The sequence below is a fragment of the Sceloporus occidentalis genome, unplaced genomic scaffold (genome assembly GCF_023333645.1).
Source record: "Sceloporus occidentalis isolate IW3139 unplaced genomic scaffold, rSceOcc1.0.p SCAF_45, whole genome shotgun sequence".
NCBI classification, from domain to species: domain Eukaryota; kingdom Metazoa; phylum Chordata; class Lepidosauria; order Squamata; family Phrynosomatidae; genus Sceloporus; species Sceloporus occidentalis.
Window position 1 is genome coordinate 568,424 of NW_028317025.1, and position 22,175 is coordinate 590,598.

Sequence of the window (22,175 nt, forward strand, 5' to 3'; positions counted from 1 at the left end):
GGACCAACAAACCATATGTATCCTGTTGTATTATGGTAGCTGCCCTAAACCTGAATACACCTCAATGACTATCGATAGCTATCTTTCGTCTGTTGAGTATATTTTGAGTGCTTGAGTGAGAGAACATTAGTTGTATTTACATCTGCACACTTACCTTTGTGAACTAACCTAGCTTAAATAAATATAGTGCACCACTTCCAATAAATGAGGACTTTTATTTTATATACCCTAAGTAAAAGACACACGGCACATACTTACATATATTTGTTTTAAATAAATTATATGTCGTATCTGTACAGTTTATTTCATTTAACTTGCACTCTTCACTTTGACAAGGGATGAATATGGCACTTAGATTACAAGACTTTATGTATTATGTACAATAAGGCAGCACATGTGTATATGAAATGGCTGACACTGATTTCCCTGGGCTTTGCAAGGCAAAGACTGCATGATTATGTGGTGACCCTGTGGACAAGTTAGAGTGGAACAGCAGTTGTGTACATAGTATGGTCATAACAGAAAAAGTAGATGAATAAAGCAGATGAGATCTGTAAAAAGGCGAGACACTAAAGTTGTAGGATTTAGCTGAAATGATTAAGATGATCTCAGGGAAAAGTACTGTGTGGAGAGGGGGAGCTAATAGCAGAAAAGTTGAAACAGAAGAAGAAATAACTTGAAGAGCTACGAGGTGAGGAAATAACTGTACCCAACAGAGGAACGAGAGCAGGATGAAGTAAAAAATCATACTGGAAACAAGAGGGCCAAGTATATATAAATGGGAATGTTCTCTTTCCTATTTATTCACAGTTCTCTCATATTTGTTTACATGGTGGCTTGGGGAGCTTGGGGAGACATATGATTTCAGGCTGGGAGGTAATAAATATAAAAATAAAATATATTTTTAATAAATAGATATTTACTGTTGTCAGAGTCAGTTGGTTCAAATATAGCATTTGGATCATTTAAGAGTTTTTTTATTTCAATATGTCCTTGAAATGTAATGGGCAGGGAAGTATCTACTTAGTAAAATGGTAATCTATAAGTAAAGATAACACTTAAGTTATACTGTAGTCTCATAAGAATGTCTTCCCCTACTTACCACATACATTCAAATTTTGCAATAGTCTTATAATAAAAGGCAAGTGGTAGAAGGCAGTACGCATTTTTATAAAATAATAATGATTAGTACCCTAACTGACTTCAAAGTAGACTTGTACACGGCAAGCAAAGGCCATTGGGATGAAATTTTTGTTTTGTTTTTGCTGCGTTCGTCTTTGGACAATTAACTTTGTTTCCTGGCCATTCGGCGCAGATAAAGTTATAGGGCATTTTTTATTAGGAAATTACATTCGGGGCGTTCCCAAAGTGGAAGGCCTCTTACTCTTACTGGACCCACTTTTTCACCTACAGCAGCATTAGCTCAAGGTTAAGTAAGAGATCCGCACTTGGTGTTGCCCTGCAGGACCACCAGGAAAAGCAACACTGCACCAATGTATACACACATCCAACAGCATGCTATGGAACTTAATTTCTCCAGCAATTGGACCAGTTTTATTGATTGATTCCTCAGAGTATGGAAGGTGATATGGCAGTAGTAGCAGCAGCAGAACTAGCAGGGCACTGGGAGTGGGTAGACACTGGCACATATCCACCCCCACTGTACAGGACACTGAATTTCTCCCCAAATATATTTAAAGAATTGATCCATCAGAGTAAGAAAGGAGATTGAGCTGTAGCAGCAGAGCAGGGTACAGGAGAGGCACTGGCAGACAGACTGAATCCCCTCATATTAGAAAAGATAAGAACTTATCCACCATAGTAAGGAATGGCATTGAGGTGCAGGGGCAGGGCAAAGGGGCAGACCAGGCACTGGCAGACAGACACATGCAAATTACAATAATTGATCACCCAGAGTAAGGACAGTGAATGAGGAGCAGTAGTAGGGCACTGGTCCTGAAAAGGCAGGCACTGGCAGATGCACAAGCAGCCCCTTGGAGCATAATATTATAGAAATGTAAAAAAAGTTTCCCCCATAGTAAGGATGGTCAAAGAGGAGCAGCAGCAGCAGTAATAGTAGGGCACTCTGCAGCAAACACAGGCAGCCCCTTGGAACATGACTGAATTTCCCCAATATTAAACACATTTCAATAATTCCCTTACGAAAAAATTACTGCCGTTTTTCTGAAGTAATACTGCAGTTTTTTGGACATGAAAAAACTGCAATACTGCACTTTTACTGCAGTATTACTGCACATTTACTGCAGTTTTACTGCATTTGTACTTCACTGTACTGCAGTTTTACTGCAGTTATTTTTGTACGGAAGTACAAATGCAGTAAAGCTGCAGTACATTGAAGTACAACTGTAAGTTTGCAATATAAGAAAAAAAGTGCAGTAAATGGGCAGTAATACTGCAGTAAATGTGCAGTATTGCAGTTTTTTTTATGTCCAAAAAACTGCAGTATTACTTCAGAAAAAGTGCAGTAATTTTTTGTAAGGGTTGACTGTCCATAGTAACGATGGTGAAAGAGGAGCAGCAGTAGCAGTAGGGTAGTGGGCCTGGACAGGCAGGCACTGGCAGATGAAAGGCACATGTAGCTCCTTGGAGCTTAACTGAATTGCAAAAATATTATAGAAATTAAAAAAGTTATCCATCGAAGTAAGGAAGGATACACAGCAGCAGCACTACAACCTTACTCACTTTGTATATTGTGTGCTGGGCACCCTGATTTAGGAAGATTAACTTTCAGAAAAGCTATCTGCTCAACCAGGTGTGGGGAAAGCAGTGTTTTCTGGGGGTTGAGTATGTTGCCTGTCACAGAGAAAACCCTCTCTCTTTCGACACTGGTGGGTGGGCATGAAAGCATCTGCTGGGTCACTAAAGAGAGGCCTGGCAAGACCACAGCTTTCTGGTCCCAATAACGTAGAAGGTCAGTACTATGAGGTAGTGGCAGTTCCTCAAGATAGGCTTTCACCATTTTAGAGGCACTAGTCTGACTTTGGGGAACTTGGGTGGTACTAGTACCCACCAAAGCATCAAAGGCCACTGTAGATCTAGTACAGCTGCTCTGCATTGGTGCAAGGGAATGGGGATTGGACATGTGGCTGGCACTTCTGCATCTCTCTTTTGCTTAGCATGTCCCTTTTGTGCTGCATCCCATGGACATGCTTGTCCCTCCAAGTTTTCAAATTATTTTTAAGGACCAGCTTGCCCTTAACCCTTGGGTCACAGAGGGTGGTCAGCATGTGCCGCTATCAGCCTACTGATCAGCTTTTCATACTCCACATATAATCTGTCACCCTGAAAGACCTAATTTTGTTCCAGCAAGTCATGCATGTGTTGCTTAAAGTAGGTAAGGGGATGACCTGGCCCAAAATGGCAGTGCTCTGGCTTAAGTCTTCAGTCACATCCCCAAATGGCATTAGGACAGCCACCATCTACCCACTAATGCCCATTCCCCTTTGCCCAATGGGCTGGACACCCCAATGTTCTGCTCAGAGGACGTGGATTAAAGAGCCCGCTGCTGTTCTAGGATAAGCTACATCATGTCCAGGGTGGAGTTCCAGCGTGTGACTACCCCCAGACCTAGACAGTGGTGGGGTAGACATGCCTGTTTTGCTCTTCCCTTAGCTGTTGCCTTGCATTCTTACGGCACTTTTCAATCAATTTCAAAAGCCAAAGCTGTCTCTCAGTTGGAATAGCTGCCCTTACCACCAGGTATAGTTTATCTCATTCCCAATGCAAACCTATAAAGTCCACATCTCTAACTGCTTAAACCATGTGTGCTGTCCTATCAGTCTCCACCATTCCCATTTCTCCTGCTGTGTCTGCCTGTGGTCCAATCCACTGCACCAGCATCTGATGTGTGTTGCTCATCCATAATCCCAGCATTGAGTGGGATGGATTTATAACGCTGCTGCCCTTCTGCCCCAGTTCATCCCCTCCTTTACAATGGCTACAATGATATTGTCATCCAAATATTTAGGCAGCTACCAGTGTGCTGTCAGTGAAAGAAAGGCATGCTGTGCACTAGTAGCGCTCTAAATGTCAGAGGTAAAGTGGATGGTTTGACCAGCTACCTTGGACAGCTCATCCTTCAACAATTATACACAAGACTGCTAAAGGGAGGGCACTACAGTCTTGCTGAAGGTGGTACGACAGGGGAGGTGGTAGTGGGGAGCAAGGGCCTCTAGGAGCTGCCTGAAGGGGTCCCACTAAATAATGGAGAAGGAAGTACCTCCAACAGCGATAAGCTGGTGGTAAGGGCAGCTATTCCAACTGAGAGTCGTGTCAACCTATTTGACTGCTGCTTTGATATGCCCTTGAGTGGAAATCCCCAAAGTATTCTAGGGTAGGCTGGTGCAGTGGATGTGCCTGCCCCACCTGTCTCTGGGAACCATTCACACTCCTTAAGAAGGCTGAGGCCTCACCAAGCCGTTTGCTCTGGCATCTGCTGCTGAATGCCATCAGTTCCCCCTGAAGCAAGGCTGCACTGTGGTGTGTATGTAGGTGTTAATTCATCCCAAAATTAGTGAGATGTCTTTTCACCTTTTCTCTGCTACTACCTTAGGACACAACTTGCACCTTGCAGTGCACCCATCTCCCACAGTCTCAAAATACTCCCACACTTTACTATGATGTTGCCCACCAGATGAGGTAGCAGGGGTGTTAGTGTTTTTCATCGTTGTGATGGTGGTGGTAGTTCTGCCAGTGCATGTTGGGGAAGTTGTGGGTTAGAAATGTTGCTGCTGCTTCTGCGGAGGGGAAGGAGCAACACATTTAACAGACAAATTATTAATGGAAGATATATCGCTTGACTCCTCCAAGTCTGACTCTAAATCCAGGTAATTGTCATCGAAGATGACCATATCCTTTTCCACCTGGGCAGAAGGCGGAGTAAGGTCCACTCCTGCTGCAACAGTAGACCTTTCTTCTCCTTCCTCACTATCTTCTGGAGCAAAAATAGATCTGCTGTTATCATCTGCCAAACTGGGGAGCAACTCTTTCCAGTGCTTACAGGATCGGTAGCACCAGAGGGGATAGTGGTAGCAGCAAGTTCAGTTGTGGTTACACTGGTAGCGGTGGTTTTATTCCGTGCTTCACCATAAAATAGATTTCAAGCTATCTTTGCCCTGGATCCCACCAAGTCACCACAATATGACCCATGTGAGTTGGGTCAGTGAGTTGTTGGTCGTATCTTAAACCGTGCCTTACTTTGGTAGGTGGGGTGGACAAGATTTTAGCACTAGTAGTAGATCGAGGATATTCGGCACTGCTGCGGGTGCTGCATGCAACTCATGGTAGTTCAACTTTTGACTCAGAGGAAGAAGGCTTTTCCTACTTGGGCCTTGTATACCAGAGGTCACTACTGACTACTACTTTTTCAGACATGGCTGCTGCCAGCTCTGCCTAACCCACAAAAGCTAGAAGCACTCCTTCTCACAAACATTTAATGTTTTGCACTCCCTTACTCAGGAATTTCACACAGTCAAATGCCAGATTTTGTCACTAATATGAATGAATTGAAAAATAATCACAAAAATGTTGTGTTGTGTGGTATTATAAATGGATAACTACTCAGGAACAAGTTTTAAATTTTAAACAACTGAAAGACAGTCACACTGTGGCCAAGCCCAGTAGAATGCATGGTTTTGTCATCAATATATATTTATCAATAAAGGATAATATATGATAATATGATAGATAATAAAGAAACTTTTAGTTGTCCACAAATTAAAGGTTTGGCTGGTAGTGTAAATGGCCAACTGTCTTAAGCTATTCAGGAACAGGTTTTACATTTTAATCAACTAAAAGTCTCACAGCGCGCAAGTACAGCAGAATGTGTGGTTTTGCCACGAATATGTATTTATCAATGAAGAATAAAATATGATAATAACATAGAATGATAATTTAAAACAAATATTTGTCCACAAGTTACACGTTTGGATGGTAGCATAAATGGTCAACTGTCTTAAACTACTCAGGAATATTTTTTACATTTTAAACAACCAAAAGACAGTCACACTGTACACAACCCCAGTAAAATGCCTGTTTTTGTCACCAATATTTATCAATGAAGATGAAGAATAACATGTGATAAGATAGAAAAACAAAATATTTTGTGTTGTCCACGATAGAGATTTGGCTAGTAGCATAAATGGGAAACTGTCGTAATCAATAAAACTCTACTCAGGACCACAACAGTATTTAATAAACAACTCAAACACAAGCAGGATCTAATGCCTAGTTTTGTCACAAATATTTTATGCTGAAAAAAACTACAGGTTTTGCCCTAAAATAAATGGGGTAAAATGTCTGCTGCAGTTCCTATAAGTGGTATATATATTATATACAAACATTACAATAGTGCACTACAGCTTCTCCAATCCACCCCACAACAGTATATTTAGTACTTTATTAACTTGCAGTATTGTATAATAATTGTATAAAGCCATAATCATCAATGAAACCAAAAGTATGTGGACACTCCTCCTAATTATCGAGTTTAGGTCTTTCAGTCACACCCATTGCTAACAGGTGTATAAAATCAAGCATAGACATTCCATCTCCATAGACAGACATTAACATTAGAATAAGTTGTACTGAAGAGCCCATTGACGTGAAACATAGCACTGTCATAGAATGCCACTTTGGCCACAAGTCAGTTGATGAAATCTCTGTCTCGGTCCATTGTAAGGTCTATCATTGGGAAATGGAAGCGTCTAGGAGAAACAACAGCTCATCCACTAAGATGTAAACTGCACACACTCACAAAGCGGGACTGTCGAGTGCAGAAGTGCATAACGCTGAAAAAGATCACTGTGCACAATGCCAAGGGTTAGCTGGAGTGGACCCTGAGTTTGGTTGATGCCAGCAGAATGCTACCTATCGGAATGCATAATGCCTAGTGTAAATGAAGGCATAATGATCTGGGCTGTTTTTCATGGATTTGGCTAGGCCTTATCCCCAATGAACATCTTTTGGATGAGTTGGAATGACGATTGAGAGCCAGGCGTTCTTGTCCAACTTCAGTGTCTGACCTCACAAATGGTCTTTTGGCTGAATGGACACAAATTTCATCAGATACACTCCAAAATCTTCTGAAAAGCCTACCCAGAAGTGTGGAGGCTGTTATTGCTGCAAAGGGGGTACTTCATATAATGCCCATGGTATTGGAATGGGATATTCAAACAATATAGGTGAATTGTCCAGGTGTCCACATACTTTTAGTCATATAGTATACACCTGAGCTTTCCAAGGAGGCAGAAAAACATGATCAGACAGATGGATGTATCACTACTTCATATTCTGTATTTTGTGATAGACAAACCTAATCCTAATTCCTGTCTTTTCAGTATAGATATGGCCTCCCAGCAGTTTTTTTTATATAATTGTATTTGATGTTATTGTAGATAAATTTTCTCTCCATTTGTTCCTATATATCCAATTCATCTCCTTATTTAATGCACCTATATACCCATATCCATCTCTATCTATTTAAACAACCCTGGCGATCCAACATACAGAAAGGAAAATAAACATACAGAAAGGAAAATAAATATAAACCAATTGGTACAGTAATAGGCCAGCGAAGACAACATAAAATCACAAATAGAGAGATTTAGGAAGACTGGATTTAAGCACATATTCCAGTGAGACTAGAAGAGTACCCAATGCACAAGTACACTCTGGCGCTGTAGCCATGTAGAGAAAGCCTATCATACAGCAATATGCACAAAATTAAAAGTGTGCCATAATGTTATTGCCATGATAATACATGATGCAACACCAAAATTCTACCATGAAAAGTGCCACAGCTACATGCATTGGTCTAATTCTACATTGTATCCTGCACAATACAGAATGTTGGCAACTATCATTTTTATATCACAGCGCATATAACTAATATGTGAAGTTACGTAACTATCGCAACCTCTAGGACAAATGGTCCACAGGATTCAGCTAATGTTTTGTTATGACATTAAGCAAAAAGAAAATTCTATTGTATTTCTTGCTATCAGGAATGGTAAAGGAGGAAATAAATCATGAAGCAGTCCCTATGACTCAATCCCATTCCCTCCTCTTCTTCTACCACCTTCTTCTCACTTTACTCATGTAAATATTACTCTTTTTACAGTCTTGCTTGTTGCCACTACTTCTTTTTTTTAGGGACATCAGGGTACACGGTTGGAAATGTAGTGAGTATGTGGAAGCGTGTTGGATTAGGTTTCCTGCCCCTTTCATTCTAATTACTGTTAGCTACTTACTAAGTTAAAGGTTGCCCCAGAGCACATGGTGAAAACATGGTGAAAACATTATGAACCATAATCACTTAATGGTTGCCATAGCAACCTTTAGATGTGCTTTAAAGGAATAGCTCCCATATTCTCTAGGAATATCATGGCTATTGAATATAAATACTAAGAAAGTTTGCTAACTCTTTTTAAGATGCACTAGTCATTACAGGTATTATTGGTGGCCTGCCTGTCTGCCACCTGTAACTAGTAGTCATAACAAGACATGGAATTGCTCCAGATGTAATAGATGCAATCTACCGGTGCCATAAGAAACATAAAAGTCCCTGTGAAGGCTCTTATGTTGATCTTGGCTCATAGTTCTCTGGCCAGCTAGTAAAAACAGTACTTGTCCCATAAAAATATGTATAATGAAGGCAAGTTTTTAATAAAATGAATTACAGATTTCACAGTAAGTGGCAGTAAAGTGGTTAAGGCAACCTCTCAAGTGTGTTTGTTTCCACTAACAAATTACCACTTATTTATTTAGGCAATGAATGATGGCACGTGGTGCTTTTTTCTATCTAGGTTGTTTTATCTACTTCTCTGAAGAGTTCAATCTGTTTTATCATTAGAGACATACCTATGTACCAATGTACATTGTCCCTGTGTGCACTGCCTGCCTTCCCCAGTTTCTATTGCGCTACGGTCTGCTCATCTTCATACCAACTGTCTCATTTTCAGCAGGACATGGTAAGCAGGTCTGGTTTAGGGAGAGAAACTAAAACTCACACCCATCATAACATGACAACACCCACTCACTCTAACGCCATACACTTACACATACTCCTCTCTCCTTTGCCACTAACCCTAGGCTCACCCTTGACACTCTAACACCATATGCTGACATGCACACTCATACTAACACCATACACTAACATACACACATCCTATGCTGTACACACATTCATGCTATCATCATACAGAAACATGCATACAGACATACTAATACCATATGCTCACACACACATTCTTCCAACACCATACACTAACATGCACTCACAATAACAGCAGACACTCACAAGTACATTCACATACACACACTCGCACTCTCCCATCATCAGTGCAGCTTGCCAGCTTTTCCTCCCACCTTTTACCTCTCTGTCATGGTGCTTCTGTCCTACTATAACCTGGTCACTTAATACGCATTCCGGGACTCTGCTGGATGCATCGGTGATTGGCGGCTGGGTGCTGTGCACCTGCGGCACTAAACTTAGTGCACCCCTGCCTGTCTCTAACTGTGTCCCCCACCTCTGACCACATTATTCAATGACAATGTGCCTCTTTGAATCATGACAAGCCCATGTGCCACAGCTTAATGCATACTAATACAACATAATCCATTTATGTCTTATATTTTCTACAAAGGCTCTAGGGTTGTTTAAATAAACTTAGAACTACCAGCACAGAAAATATTTAGTAAGAATTCACAGGCCCATACTGCATACAGGTACGCTGCAACATGCAAGGCTTGTCCATTCTTAATCCTTTTTTTCTATGCTTATATTTTCTTGTAAGCAACTATTATTTCTCCTGTTGTTTTTATGATTTAATTTACTGATCCAGCTTGTGGTTCAAATTGGTTCTAACACTTTCCTAACGATTTAATTTATTGCTCAACTTAAAATTTAAGCTTTGCAGGGCCCTGTTTTTGATGCCCCATTCGAGAGCAAGATAAGTGTGCCTCGTATTCTAAAAAATAAGCTATACATCCAATATGCAAGAATAGTCACTGTTAGCCAAAATGATTGGAATATACAATGGAGGTCTGTGGACTGGCTCTATTGTCATTTTGTAAATAATCCATGAATAATTATTTATGTTCTTCTATTGGCTGATGCAACAAACTGAAGATATGGCTGGTCAGAAAAGCATAATGGCTACTCTGAAACCATTTATGTTGTGGTGCCATCATAATTAGCATTTGTGAGTGTGACACAACCAAATTTATGCCTGTATGTACACATATCCCTTATTTTCAGAAACCTCCATATTTATATAGGGTAGTTTTACTCACAAGACCTACTGAAGGTTATGATTGCATTTTCAAATAAGAATTGAATGTATTTGGCCATACTTATAGTCTGATTTACTAATTACAAGAGTATTTACTCCTCGCAATGCAGCCATGCCCATTTGACGCTTCTCAACTATTGACATGCAGTCTTAATCAATGGGACCAGTTTTACACACTGAATGAGCAATATGTCTGTCGAGACTTTAAATCAATATGACATCAAAAAGCAGGACAGGATACCCCAAGATTCTTTGTTGGAGGTCCAAAATATCAAATGCCAAGCAGTTTAGCTTTTATTCGTCTTATTCCTAAACTTTGCATTTGAAAAAAAGGTTAAAGGCTAATATCCTTTTTTGTCTTGAAAAACATCCTAGGCAGTAAAACATGTAATGAGTGTTTCAGACTCAGCATTATAGTATATGTTATGTTGGGTCAAGACTTAGAAACAGCAATTCTTGTACCAACAGCTTCCTTCTATATACACTAGAAGTTGAAATGTTAAAGCAGTAATTGTCAATAATTAACAATATAGGAGCCACTTTTGGTGAGTTGGTAAAACAATACACTAAAAGCTTATAAAATATATATACAATAAAATCCACAAAAATTATATATATATATTACAAATGACAACACTGTTATCTGTAATTGTATATCACTTTTGGTGAGTAAGTGGTAGGCTGGATATATTTGTGTATATAAAAGCTTGTGTGGCCTCAAATTTGGGTGATATCCTTCATATGTGTCTGCATTGTATTAGTAATCACAGTGGGCTACTCCCCATCGTACATATTTTGGAGAAGGGTTACCCCCATCTCACTGAAATTTGACTCACCCCTGGAAGTGTCTTCTGCTCGTGTAGGGCTGTTTGGGCTTTGATCGCAGAGTCTCTGGCACAGTATGTAAGGAAGGCACAGCCTATAGATTGGACGACACATAAATTAAATGATCATGTTAGAGTAGAAAAAAGTGTGATAAGCCCTTTGCACAAAGTAGTTCAAAACATGGTATCATCGAAAAATGTTAAAACAACATGAAAGTAAATTCTAACAAAATCTGTCAATATGTTATGAAGGCTTCTTATCAGTAAAAGAAAAAAAGGCTAAATATTTTCAACATTTAACATTAATTGATTCTGCAAAGGCAACATTGTTCCCTCCACTGGCATTTAAAGGAATAGTGGTGATGGTGGTAGTGGTGGGACACTGCAGCATGTGTGTAATATGTACTGTATTATTTTACATTTCAACCATTGCAAAAAGGCCTACTCTTACAGCATTGCTCCTTTAAATCCTATTGAACATTTGCCTTCAAGAAAGACTGTCTGTAGTGTGCTTTTGTACTATATAATGTCTCAGGTGTATGTAATGCCAAGATCTAATTGTAATGTCTCTGGGGGTAAATTACTATTATTTAATAGACTGTGCTTCTGTTTGTACTTTACGTTGATTCAATCAGCAGCCTAGACGATACAGTTCAGTTTAATTTTTAATATACAATTTAAATAACTGTTTTATCACACAACATTTTACTAATACACGCAGGCATTTTTATTTTTGTATTTTTCTGCTATCTGCTTACGCTTGAGTTCTGCTGAGTCACTTCTTAAATCTATTAAAAACAAACTAAAAAAGGTTCAATAGGTTTAATACAAACGTTTATCCTGTGCTTTGCCTTCTGGCTTCCAAAACATTTTTGAGCATTTTCAAGCCTAAAATTCCTCTACCTTAATATATGCCCAATGTAGATATTTGATAGCCAGCTGTCACTTCAAAATACAGGGTCCTTTTGTGCTGCCCCTACATGGCTGGGGGTTTGGAGAATGGAGGTGGGGGCGGGGGAGGAAAAGGGGATTTTTATCTTTATCACAAGCATCTTCATTGCATAGGAAGAATGTTTCCATGGAAACAGCTGAAATAACATCTCCTCCAGGTAACAAAAAAAACCTAAACAAATGAAAAAATTGGGAGGAAAAAGGGACCATCTACCTTCTCAGATGAATCTCTTTAACCCTTTCTAGAAATGTATGGAGAAAAAAACCCATAAGAATATGCATACACTATCTGCTATGCATAGTTTTAGAGCTCTCTGAACGGAAGGGGGATTTCCCTTACAGCCATAAGCCAGCTGGGGACCTAGAAGGAGGAGGGGTATAGATAAAGAGAGAGAGAATGGGAGGAAGGGACGCACTGAGAGATAAAAGGAGATCAAGAAATAAAGGGAGTTGGAGAGAAACATTGAGAGTATACAGTTAAGGAGATACAGACATAGGAACAGAGGGTGAGAAGAAATGGAGGAAGAAGGGAACAAAGAACATAAGATTAAGGAAACCAATGAGATAGTGAGAGAAGAAATATGTAGCAGGCAGAAAAGGGTAGGACAATGGCAAGAAAGAAACAAACCAAAGGGATGAGAGGGAATGTGGAAGAAAGATGCAAGACACAATACAACTTATATCCATGTATAGGAAGTGCATTTGTATTATGCTAATTCAATGTAGCGAAAGGGAGGAAAATGTTTTTTTCTCTAGTTTTTCTCTGTTACCAAAGTAGTATTTTTGAACTTCACACCCACTGCTCTCAACTACCGACATTTTGTTAATTTACCAACTGAGCCATCTCACCGACTATAATGCCTAGACAACCTAAATACAATCTACTGTTTTCACCCTTCGATATGCACATCCGGTTATCATCACCATACTACCAGACATTAGTTTTTCATATATCTCACCTGTACAACCCAACATCCTACTTCCTACTCTTTGAACCCAGTAAACATGGAGATTTTCTTACTATCCAGAGCTTTGACATTACACATGAGTACACCAGGTATACAAATAAAAATACATGTTTAAAAACAGTATGTAGATTATGTTTTATTAAACATAATATATTTTTTTCTCTAGCACAATGAACATCTCTACATATTTACAGGCTGTTTCCTTACCTGTGCTCTTCCTTTTTATTCCACCCACTTCCCATCTGTCTACCTGACTGCTTAGTGATAGTCATCTAAAAAGACCTAAACCTTAATGTATACAATCCAACATCCTACAGCTATGCTATATGTTTTCAAACCTTTCTTCATACACACCTAAATCATGTTATTATTTTCCTACTGCTGCATGTAGATATTAAGGCCCCCCTTCTAGGCAGAGCACAACATAGCATACATATAACCCTAATAAGTCACAATAATGTGTATTGAAACAACAATAAATTGGTTTATAAATGAAACAATGTTAATATAGCTATGTAAATAGAATGCATTCTTCTTCTAAACATAAACAGCTAGGAGAAGGTTGCAAAAGTAACCTAAAATATCTCGTAATCCCCTGTCCCCAGCCATACCTCCAACCACCCTATTTGACTATATTAAACATAGGGCCTCATTTTTGGGCCCTGAGCTCTAAATTCACAACTAAGGGGACCATAGTTATTATGCACAGCCCCTGTGTAGCCTTGCTGTGTTATGGTCTCCCTACACCTGCGGATTTATATATCTCTAGACCTGCACAATGATAACAGCTGCCCTTCCTTGGGACTCTCATGGTTTACCCTAAATTTCAGGATATTTACTACAAATTCTGGGAAAAAATCAGATTATCAAGCTCACACAGTCTTCAGAAGACTCCATAGTTTACTGATTTAAAAATATCATCCTAGTTGGATTTTCTTTCTCATTGGTATAGCATGGTTAAAATTCCTGTTTGAAACGAGGGCTTTCATCCTAGCATTGAACATAAGTCACAGCATAGGAAAGCACAATTACTATGAAGGGCTCTATACTGTATTAATAATAGTGCCTTCCACATAGCCTTGCACTTAACCCCCGAATGCCTGTGTGATATATCTCCAGACCCAAACACTAATAATGTCTATCTTCCTTACATATATTCTATATATACCTATACCCATGCTGTATTAGCCACAGTTTAATGCTTTCTTGTAGTAAAACCTCTCCACACCCCTCTACATCGTACATTTATTTTCACTGGGTAAAACTGCTTTGTGTTCAAATGGCGAACAATTCCTCTTAATTTTAGGAGTCCACTTGAGAGATTGTGGTAGGAATATAAAAAAGGTTTGACAGGGTTAAATTGTTCAAATCCAGAAAGAAAATAATAAAATGCAGAGACATGAATGAGGAGTTACATGCTCAGTGCTGCTGTGACAGGATTAATGCTCCAGAGGCCACTCCTGATAGAAACTGGCTCAAGGGATGAAACAAAATATACAACTTGGATATTATGCCCTAAATAAGGGGTGATCCGATCAAACAGAGGGGTGACAGAAATTGGGTGATTTTTTTTAGAATAAAAATGTGGGCTGAAATAATTTTTAAAATGTAATTATAAATTCTTGGATTCCCGTACAATAAATTCTTAAAAGTAGACATGAGAGGGTGATGAAAGGCTATTAAGAGAGAGAGGGTTAAGTTGAAGGAGAGAATAGCTTCCCTTAATAAAAAAAAGTGAGGCAGTGAACAAAAGGGTGTGATCGAAGAAAGGGAAAAGTGTACATGAAGTATACAGTGTCAATATGTAGTTGAAATAGTTATTTATAACCAGATTTATTTTAAATGCTTACAAGCATTGGCCATAAAGGGTTTAAAGCCTAGGCCCCCATGTCCCTTCCATCAGACAACCCTATGTCAATACCATTGCCCCACAAACATTCCATCCATCAGTCTACTTTAGTGGTGCCTGGGTTCAGTATTTCTTCAGCACCCCCATAACTAACACACTAACATGCAAACTACTTATACTAACACCGTACACCTACATACACACACATATTCTTTCTCCTGCTCCTCCTCCCCATCTCCCAGGCACCACTAACCCTAGACTCACACCTGGCACCGCCAACACCATAAGCTGATACACACTCACAATAACACCCTATGTTGGTACTCACATACTAACTCACACTTGTGCTAACACCATAAACTAACATTCACTTCCACACACTAACACCATACAGTAACAGAAACACACATGCTAACTGCTAACATCATACACTATCACACACACAGTAAAATACTATATGCTCACTGCATACTGTCATACACACTTACATTACACTTATACAACTGCACACACTATGCAATAACATACAATAGCACACACGGATTCTAACACTATTTATATATTTTTTTTTTCCGGCCATTTCTCACTCATTTGACTTTTCGACTCTTCATGACACAACCTGTTGTCTTTTTATTTTTTGTTCACAATAAACTAAAAGCTATATTTTAGATTGGTACAATAAACTTAATCCCTTTACTAACCTGGCCTAGCTTTCAAACCTCTTATGCACAGCAAGGATGGTGAAAAGAGATTTTTCTTTAAACGCCAAGAGATTAATAACAACAAATGACATGACGCGAAAATCATGATTCATATGAAAGAAATGTGTACACTGTCAACAATATGAAAGAGGGTAGTTTGTAGCACATTTTCAAATTACATTCAGAACTATATGTTTGTATTTGTGTATATTACATGGGTCCAACATCCAAAAAATATTTTATACTAGTATTGAACATTTCAGCCCATTCTCTAAACATCTATATATACTGATGTATATGGCTTGGGCTCAACATTAAAAATATGTCACTGAGTGCAATGAGAATCAGGAAGGCATTAAAGGGAATTATTAAAAAAGGCATTATTCAAAGAGTTAAACAGTAAAATAAGATAAAAGGGTGAGAAAGAAAAAAAGACAATGAAATTAATGTGAAAAAAAAAATAAATGAGTGCTTAATAGTATTCAATAAAAGAAATGAGTCTGTAAAAACATGTGAGTGTGTAAATATGAAGGTTTTTATATGGATAGTAGAAACCATTTACAGAAAAAACATGCATTCAATAATCTGTCAGGCCAGCAGCACAAGAGAGAATATTTTCAATATGCAAAGGAACTGGAAGGGCAACAGGGGAGAGACATGATATGAGAAAACGACAAAAGAATGTGAAAACCACCAGTTAGTGTGGACAAATAGACTTGGCAAAATAGAAGTACGTATGTAAAAGAAAGGAGGGTGGGTGAAACATTGTGATTATGTAACAAAAAATAAACTGTGAAACATGGCGTGTTTGTTTATTATGTGTGTGAAATAAATACAGTATAAATGTGGTATATAAGAAAAATATTTTTAAAAACATTAATTGAGTAAGTGCTGAACCATGTGCATGTTTGGGAAAGAAAACTGAAATTAAATGAAGGTACCAAAGCAGAAATGAATATGTAGGTGTTAAGTAGATAACTGATGATGAAGGTGCATATATTTAAGAATGTGTGATTGTGTTAATGCAGGACTAATGTAATGGTCTGTCTTAGTCAGTCAATTCTTGTTTTGTAAGGTTTTTTGAATCTATGTACTGTAAGAAGTGCTGCGTAAATTCTTGGCACTATACCAATAAAAATTAATAATAGTTATAGTAGAAGAGTAGACAGATTATGTTTAGTCTTATAGGTTATTATATAAATGCAGTAAGTGATGGTGACCCCAAATTGAACATTCCTCTGCAGTTTTATCTCCAGATCTCCTATATTGTCTGCCAACTGCCCTTTCCAAATCTGCTCTTAGATGTCTTCAATCTCCCTAAAATCTTCTACCAGAAACCTTACTTGTATTATACTCCTGGGAGATTATAACATGTTCATTACCTTATAATAATACTGAATTTCTTTGCTCTGCTTCATTAGTTATATCCAGTCTGTTACTAAATAATGTTGCCTCATTTCAGAAGTGATTATTAACAGGTATCAGATTTTGGCCTGTCACTTAGCATTGCATTGGTTTAGGCTCATTGTTTGCTCGCTAATGTCCTATGTAAGGTAGTATCCTATCCGTCCTGAGAAGCACACATGATTCTGTGGCGGGGTTGCAGCAGACAGTGATGTCCTTCAAATGCAATATTCGCTAGGTGTCACCACAACATGACCCTGCTGAACCCAGCATAGCTTCACCTTAACAATAGCCCCATAATTCACCACCTACTCATACAACATATCACAAACATTATAGTCTATTGATCAGCCATGTCACACCTTTGCTAGTGCTACGCCATCCTATCCTGCAAGAGGCTCTCCTCACTTCTATCTATCATGTCTCTGCAAGATTAATCTACTTCCCTTGACATCTAATTAACATCTCTTGCTCGTGCTTACTGGACTTCCCTTTGTCAGATTATCAGACTCTCCATTAGATTTCAGACCATCAACTATCCCTCTAAAATTAATTCTCCTGAGGCCCCTGTCTCTTTTGTACTTCTTTAAAGGTGTATTTTACCTCTGTCAAGCACTGTCGAATACATTGGGAATTCCTAGCTATACTGGCCAAAGCTTTGTCCATCCCTTTCTAGTGGGAACTAAGTGGGGGTGGCAATAGGATGCAGGGATGGGGCTCAACACTCATGAGGTCATGTTCAGCCATCAGTGGGCTGCAAAGTGGATGTAACCAGGAGGGAAGTGGGTGGAGCCAGATGGTATCATCTCTATCTGAAGAGAACAGAACTAGCCCAGAAGCCATGCAATAAGCTTTAAAGCCTTCATGGCTTATGCAGAGAGCTGTCATGTATGGATATAAAGGATAATAATGATAAAAATAGAGAGGAAGTTGAAATGAAAATGAGCTAAATAATTAAAAGGAAGCATGTAAGAATTGAAGAACCAAAATGATAGTGTGTGTATATAAGACATTGTGACCATATTAGAGCAAAGGAACAGCGTAATGGTTAAGAGCAGAGGGACTGATAGAAAGGTGAACATGCATGGGAGTACAAGAGGCGCAGACAGCCTGTAAGAGTACAGTCCATAAACAAATAATGGGGAAAGAGAACTGAGTGGTTTAAATTAAAATTTTGAGAATGTGTGTAAGAAAGTACAAAGAGATTCTGTACAATGTGTAGAAGCAAAGAGACTGAAATAGGCAGAACCAACATAAAGCTAATAAGCGTTCATAAGCGAAATAAATAAGGTAAAGATTATTGTGTTTGTGCAAGCAGAAAAAAATGCAAATTCATTAGTGAGTGTTTAATAGCACAAGGAGTGAACTGAATGTAACACATGTGAACAAAGCAACTGAACTAAAGGTAAGGTGAAGAAGTGTGCAAGATTAAAGGGAAATGACAAAGTGACGAGCAAGTATGTAAGAAATAATCGTTGAGCGTGTGTAAGAAGAGAAAGATTGTGATTAAAATAGTGACTATAAAAAAAAGCAAAATAAGTTATCGGTCATGCACAAGTAAGGGTTTAATGACATGAGCAATGCATGTAAAAATCATCCTAATTTACTGAATGCAATCATCTTGTATCAGCAAACTGAGTGACTGAAATGCAATGTGTGTTTGGGTAAAAGAGGTTAAAATAGAGGCACTCAATGTGTACAGAACACATTGGGATTAGTGCAGTGAGTGTGTAAAATTAGAGACGCAAAAGGACTGAATAAGGGGTAACATGTGCAAGCTTGGTGTTCGTGTGTCATTGGATAAAGTCAACAAGCATGAGATTAAGGAAGACAAGACAATGAGAGCAGAGTGTGGCAAAACTAGGGGACAAAATATAAATTTGGTTAGTATGTAAACACATGAAGTAAGATGCAATGAAAATCTTCATGTATGAGCAGATGGAATACGAGAAAGGGGTGTGTGAAGCCAGAGGCACTGGAATAAATATGGTAGGAGTGGGTGTATAAATAGTGATGATCAAACTGAGATTAGCTCACACGCAAATTTAAATCTTATTATACAAAATGTGTGTGTGCTCTCAGTAATGGTATTTTGTACCACTGCAAGGTGTGGCATGGCTCAAATTTTGACATACATGATAAGTATATGATGTTATTTATGCTAGAACATCCTAATGGTTGTGGTTGGCAGATTTGTGCCATTTGTAGCTCCATGGGTTGCACACATAGAAAACCAGTCAGGTGTGTAAAAACATTCAGCTAGAGAGCAGAGATTTTAGACAAAAATACTAAGTGATAAAGTTCAGTGAAATGGAGATAATGGTAGCGCATGTATACTACTTTGTGGATTTCAATAACTGTAGACAAGTCCAGAGAAAAATGTGTCAAGTATGTATGAGAAGAGTAAGTGAAGGAACGACACTGTTTAAAAGTAGAGTAATTGTTACAAAATGAGTGCATGTAGGGGGTATGTATAAGACGAGATGATTTGAACAAAGTAGGGTGATTGTAATAAATTAACAATGTCAGTAATATGAGCATATGATTTTTGCTACACTGTACCAGAACACTATATATATATATATATATATATATATATATATATATATATATATATATATATATATATATAATGTGTGTGTAAGAGCAGAGATGACAAAGCCACAAATGATATGAACATATTTTCAAAGGAAATTTAGATGTGATAGTGTGTATAAACACAGAGGGTCAAAGAGCAATGGTAAGTGTACAGAAATATCTGTGCCAGCACAAAAAAGGTGTGCAAAAGTAAATATAAAAAAAACAAACAGTAAACATAAAAAAGCAAAAGGACTTCAATGAAGACAAAACATAAACCAGAGCTAATATATATATATATATATATATATATATATATATATATATATATATATATATATATATATATATATATACTGGGACAAGGCTTTACTACTATCAACAAGGCTGCAAATGTGCAAGAGCAGAAGAGAGAATGCTATTGGAAGTATAGGAGATATTAAGATAGAATATGTCCAATGAATTACAATGTAATGAAAATGGAAAAACAAGTAAAAATTGAAGAATAGCAATGAGAACAAAGGGCCAGGTGTGAAATAGTAAATGCATGATGCATGTGACAGATAAGCAAAGATGCTACTCAGGGAGAAAACAGCAAATACAGAACAGATAAGAAGCCATACTAATGACTAATACATGATAAGATGATGAGAGAATGAATCTGGGAAAATAAGAGTGCAAGAGAAAATGGAATGGTAATAACTGTGATAGAAAAGAAAAAGGGGAGAGAATGGAATAGAGGTGATGAAGCATTGAAATGAGATTGAAGAATGGAGGCCCTGTTGAAAATATGAAATACAGAAACCAGATATCAACACACAGGGGAAAGTGGTTGAGAAGGGATGGCTACAGCAGAAATGACAAAAAGGTATGACAGATTAAAAGAGTTGGTTTGAGTATACATCGTTCACTGTACTGAATGAAGGTGAATACAGCTATCTGAGAAATGGAAAGGCAATTGAGAACTCCATACATGACCTTCTATAGGTCTGATCATGTTAAAAAAAAGTGGAAGGGTTACATTTATGTAAGATAGAAAGGCCTGTAACACCCATTTCAATGTGCAACAGCACAAGCAAACACATGGATGACAGGTTGTATGGATATATGTGTAAGGCACGATGGAAGAAAAGCATCAATGTGTCTGGATGTGTAAAAATGGCAATAGATATGTGGGAAGAAATGCTGGCTGGTGTGTCTGAATCTGTAATAGGGAGCTCTCAGCCAACAGGCTGTCGGGTACCCAACATACTGCCTGTCCCCTGCTGATGGATAAGAATGCTAGTAAAGCTATGAATTTAGGCTGAACGTGAATGTGGAAACCTGATTACACTCAGCTCGATATCGAAGGGGAGACAGGCAACCTAAGTGGACATATGTTTCTTGGGCATGGAGCAGCGAGGGATTGGAAGGTAGCGAACGATTCTGGATGAGTGTGCACCAGAGGACTGACATGGCTGGCACTCACCCTTGTGCATGCCCGTGTAGCGGTCTTTGAGCACGGTGAGTTCGTAGATCTTGCCGAACTGTTCGAACAGAGGCTTCAGGTCTTTCTCCTCCAGGTTGCGAGGGATCTGCCCCACGAACAGTTTGATGGCGTCCAGGTCCTTCATGCTGTCCGGCTGTTGAGCAAGGGGCTCGGGGCCGCTCATGGGGCAGGCTCGGGGCTGCTGCTGCTGCGGGAGATGCTGCTGCTGCCTCCTCGCTTCTCTCTCCGTCAGTCTGGCCATCTCCAGCCCCTCGGTAGGCTGGATCAGTCACACAGGCAGAGCTCTCAGCTGGAAACTGAGCCCCGGCAGCATCAGGACCGCGCAGGGCTGCTCGGCGGCGCACCCTGCTGGCAGCTATCGGGTATTGCGGATTTAAGAAGAAAAGGGGTGTGCGCGTCTCATTTAGACAGCTAGCCTGGTTGGGTTTACACACTGTAGGAGTCAATTTTTTATATACCGGAGTGTAGCTCCAGTTATTCCATGTGGCCATTAAAAGGTTAATATAACCTCTTATTCCTGTGCTACTGACAGATTGTCTTCTTTCCATATTCTAGGAGATGTTTCTAATACCATACCCCCCCCCCCCAAGTATCCTTCTTTAGGCCATAACCCCCTCCATCTGATAAGAGTGTATTCCTGGGTTCTACAGCCCTAAAAGTTACAATAATGTGTATAGAAACAGCAAAATGTGTTAATACAATAATTTGTATAATTAAAATACTGTAGCAGGGATGCCCCATTGCTTCCCATTATTAACTCAATTAGCGCACCGGTCACTTTTATAATGTTAATGTTTAAGCAACCTATATGTGTCAGAACAAGGGCAGGGACTTTCCAGAATGTTCTCTGGGGTATATTAAACAAGGGCTTCTCAATTACTTGGTAGTTTATTCTCAATGAAGAAGTCATTATGTTAGGACTTTGCTAAGTGAAGCTGGGTCATTCCAGCCAAGTGAAGCTGAGACTATAAAGTATGTGGTTTGGACAAGGGTGGGTTGACCCAGGTGTATGGAATCAATTGCCTCCAGGCTAGTCCAACACTCTTAAAACTGGTCTTTTCTATACCAGTAGAAATTTATAATTTTACTTTCACATATA

General features: G+C 38.9%; 1 protein-coding gene across 10 annotated transcripts in view; it reads right to left on the reverse strand.

The window, feature by feature from the left end:
• Positions 1–21,317, reverse strand: part of CELF5 (CUGBP Elav-like family member 5) — a 41,164-nt gene extending 19,847 nt beyond the window's left edge. For 9 of the 10 annotated variants that reach the window (XM_089490595.1, XM_089490591.1, XM_089490594.1 and 6 more), the window contains exons 1-2: positions 21,056–21,200; positions 11,150–11,232 (exon numbers count right to left, since the gene is read on the reverse strand). In XM_089490595.1, the coding sequence (XP_089346721.1) occupies positions 11,150–11,232; positions 21,056–21,200 (228 nt within the window). Of the gene's footprint in view, positions 1–11,149; positions 11,233–21,055 lie in introns of all 10 variants that reach the window. The other variant, XM_089490585.1, reaches the window with a different exon arrangement.
• Positions 21,318–22,175: the final 858 nt, after the last annotated feature.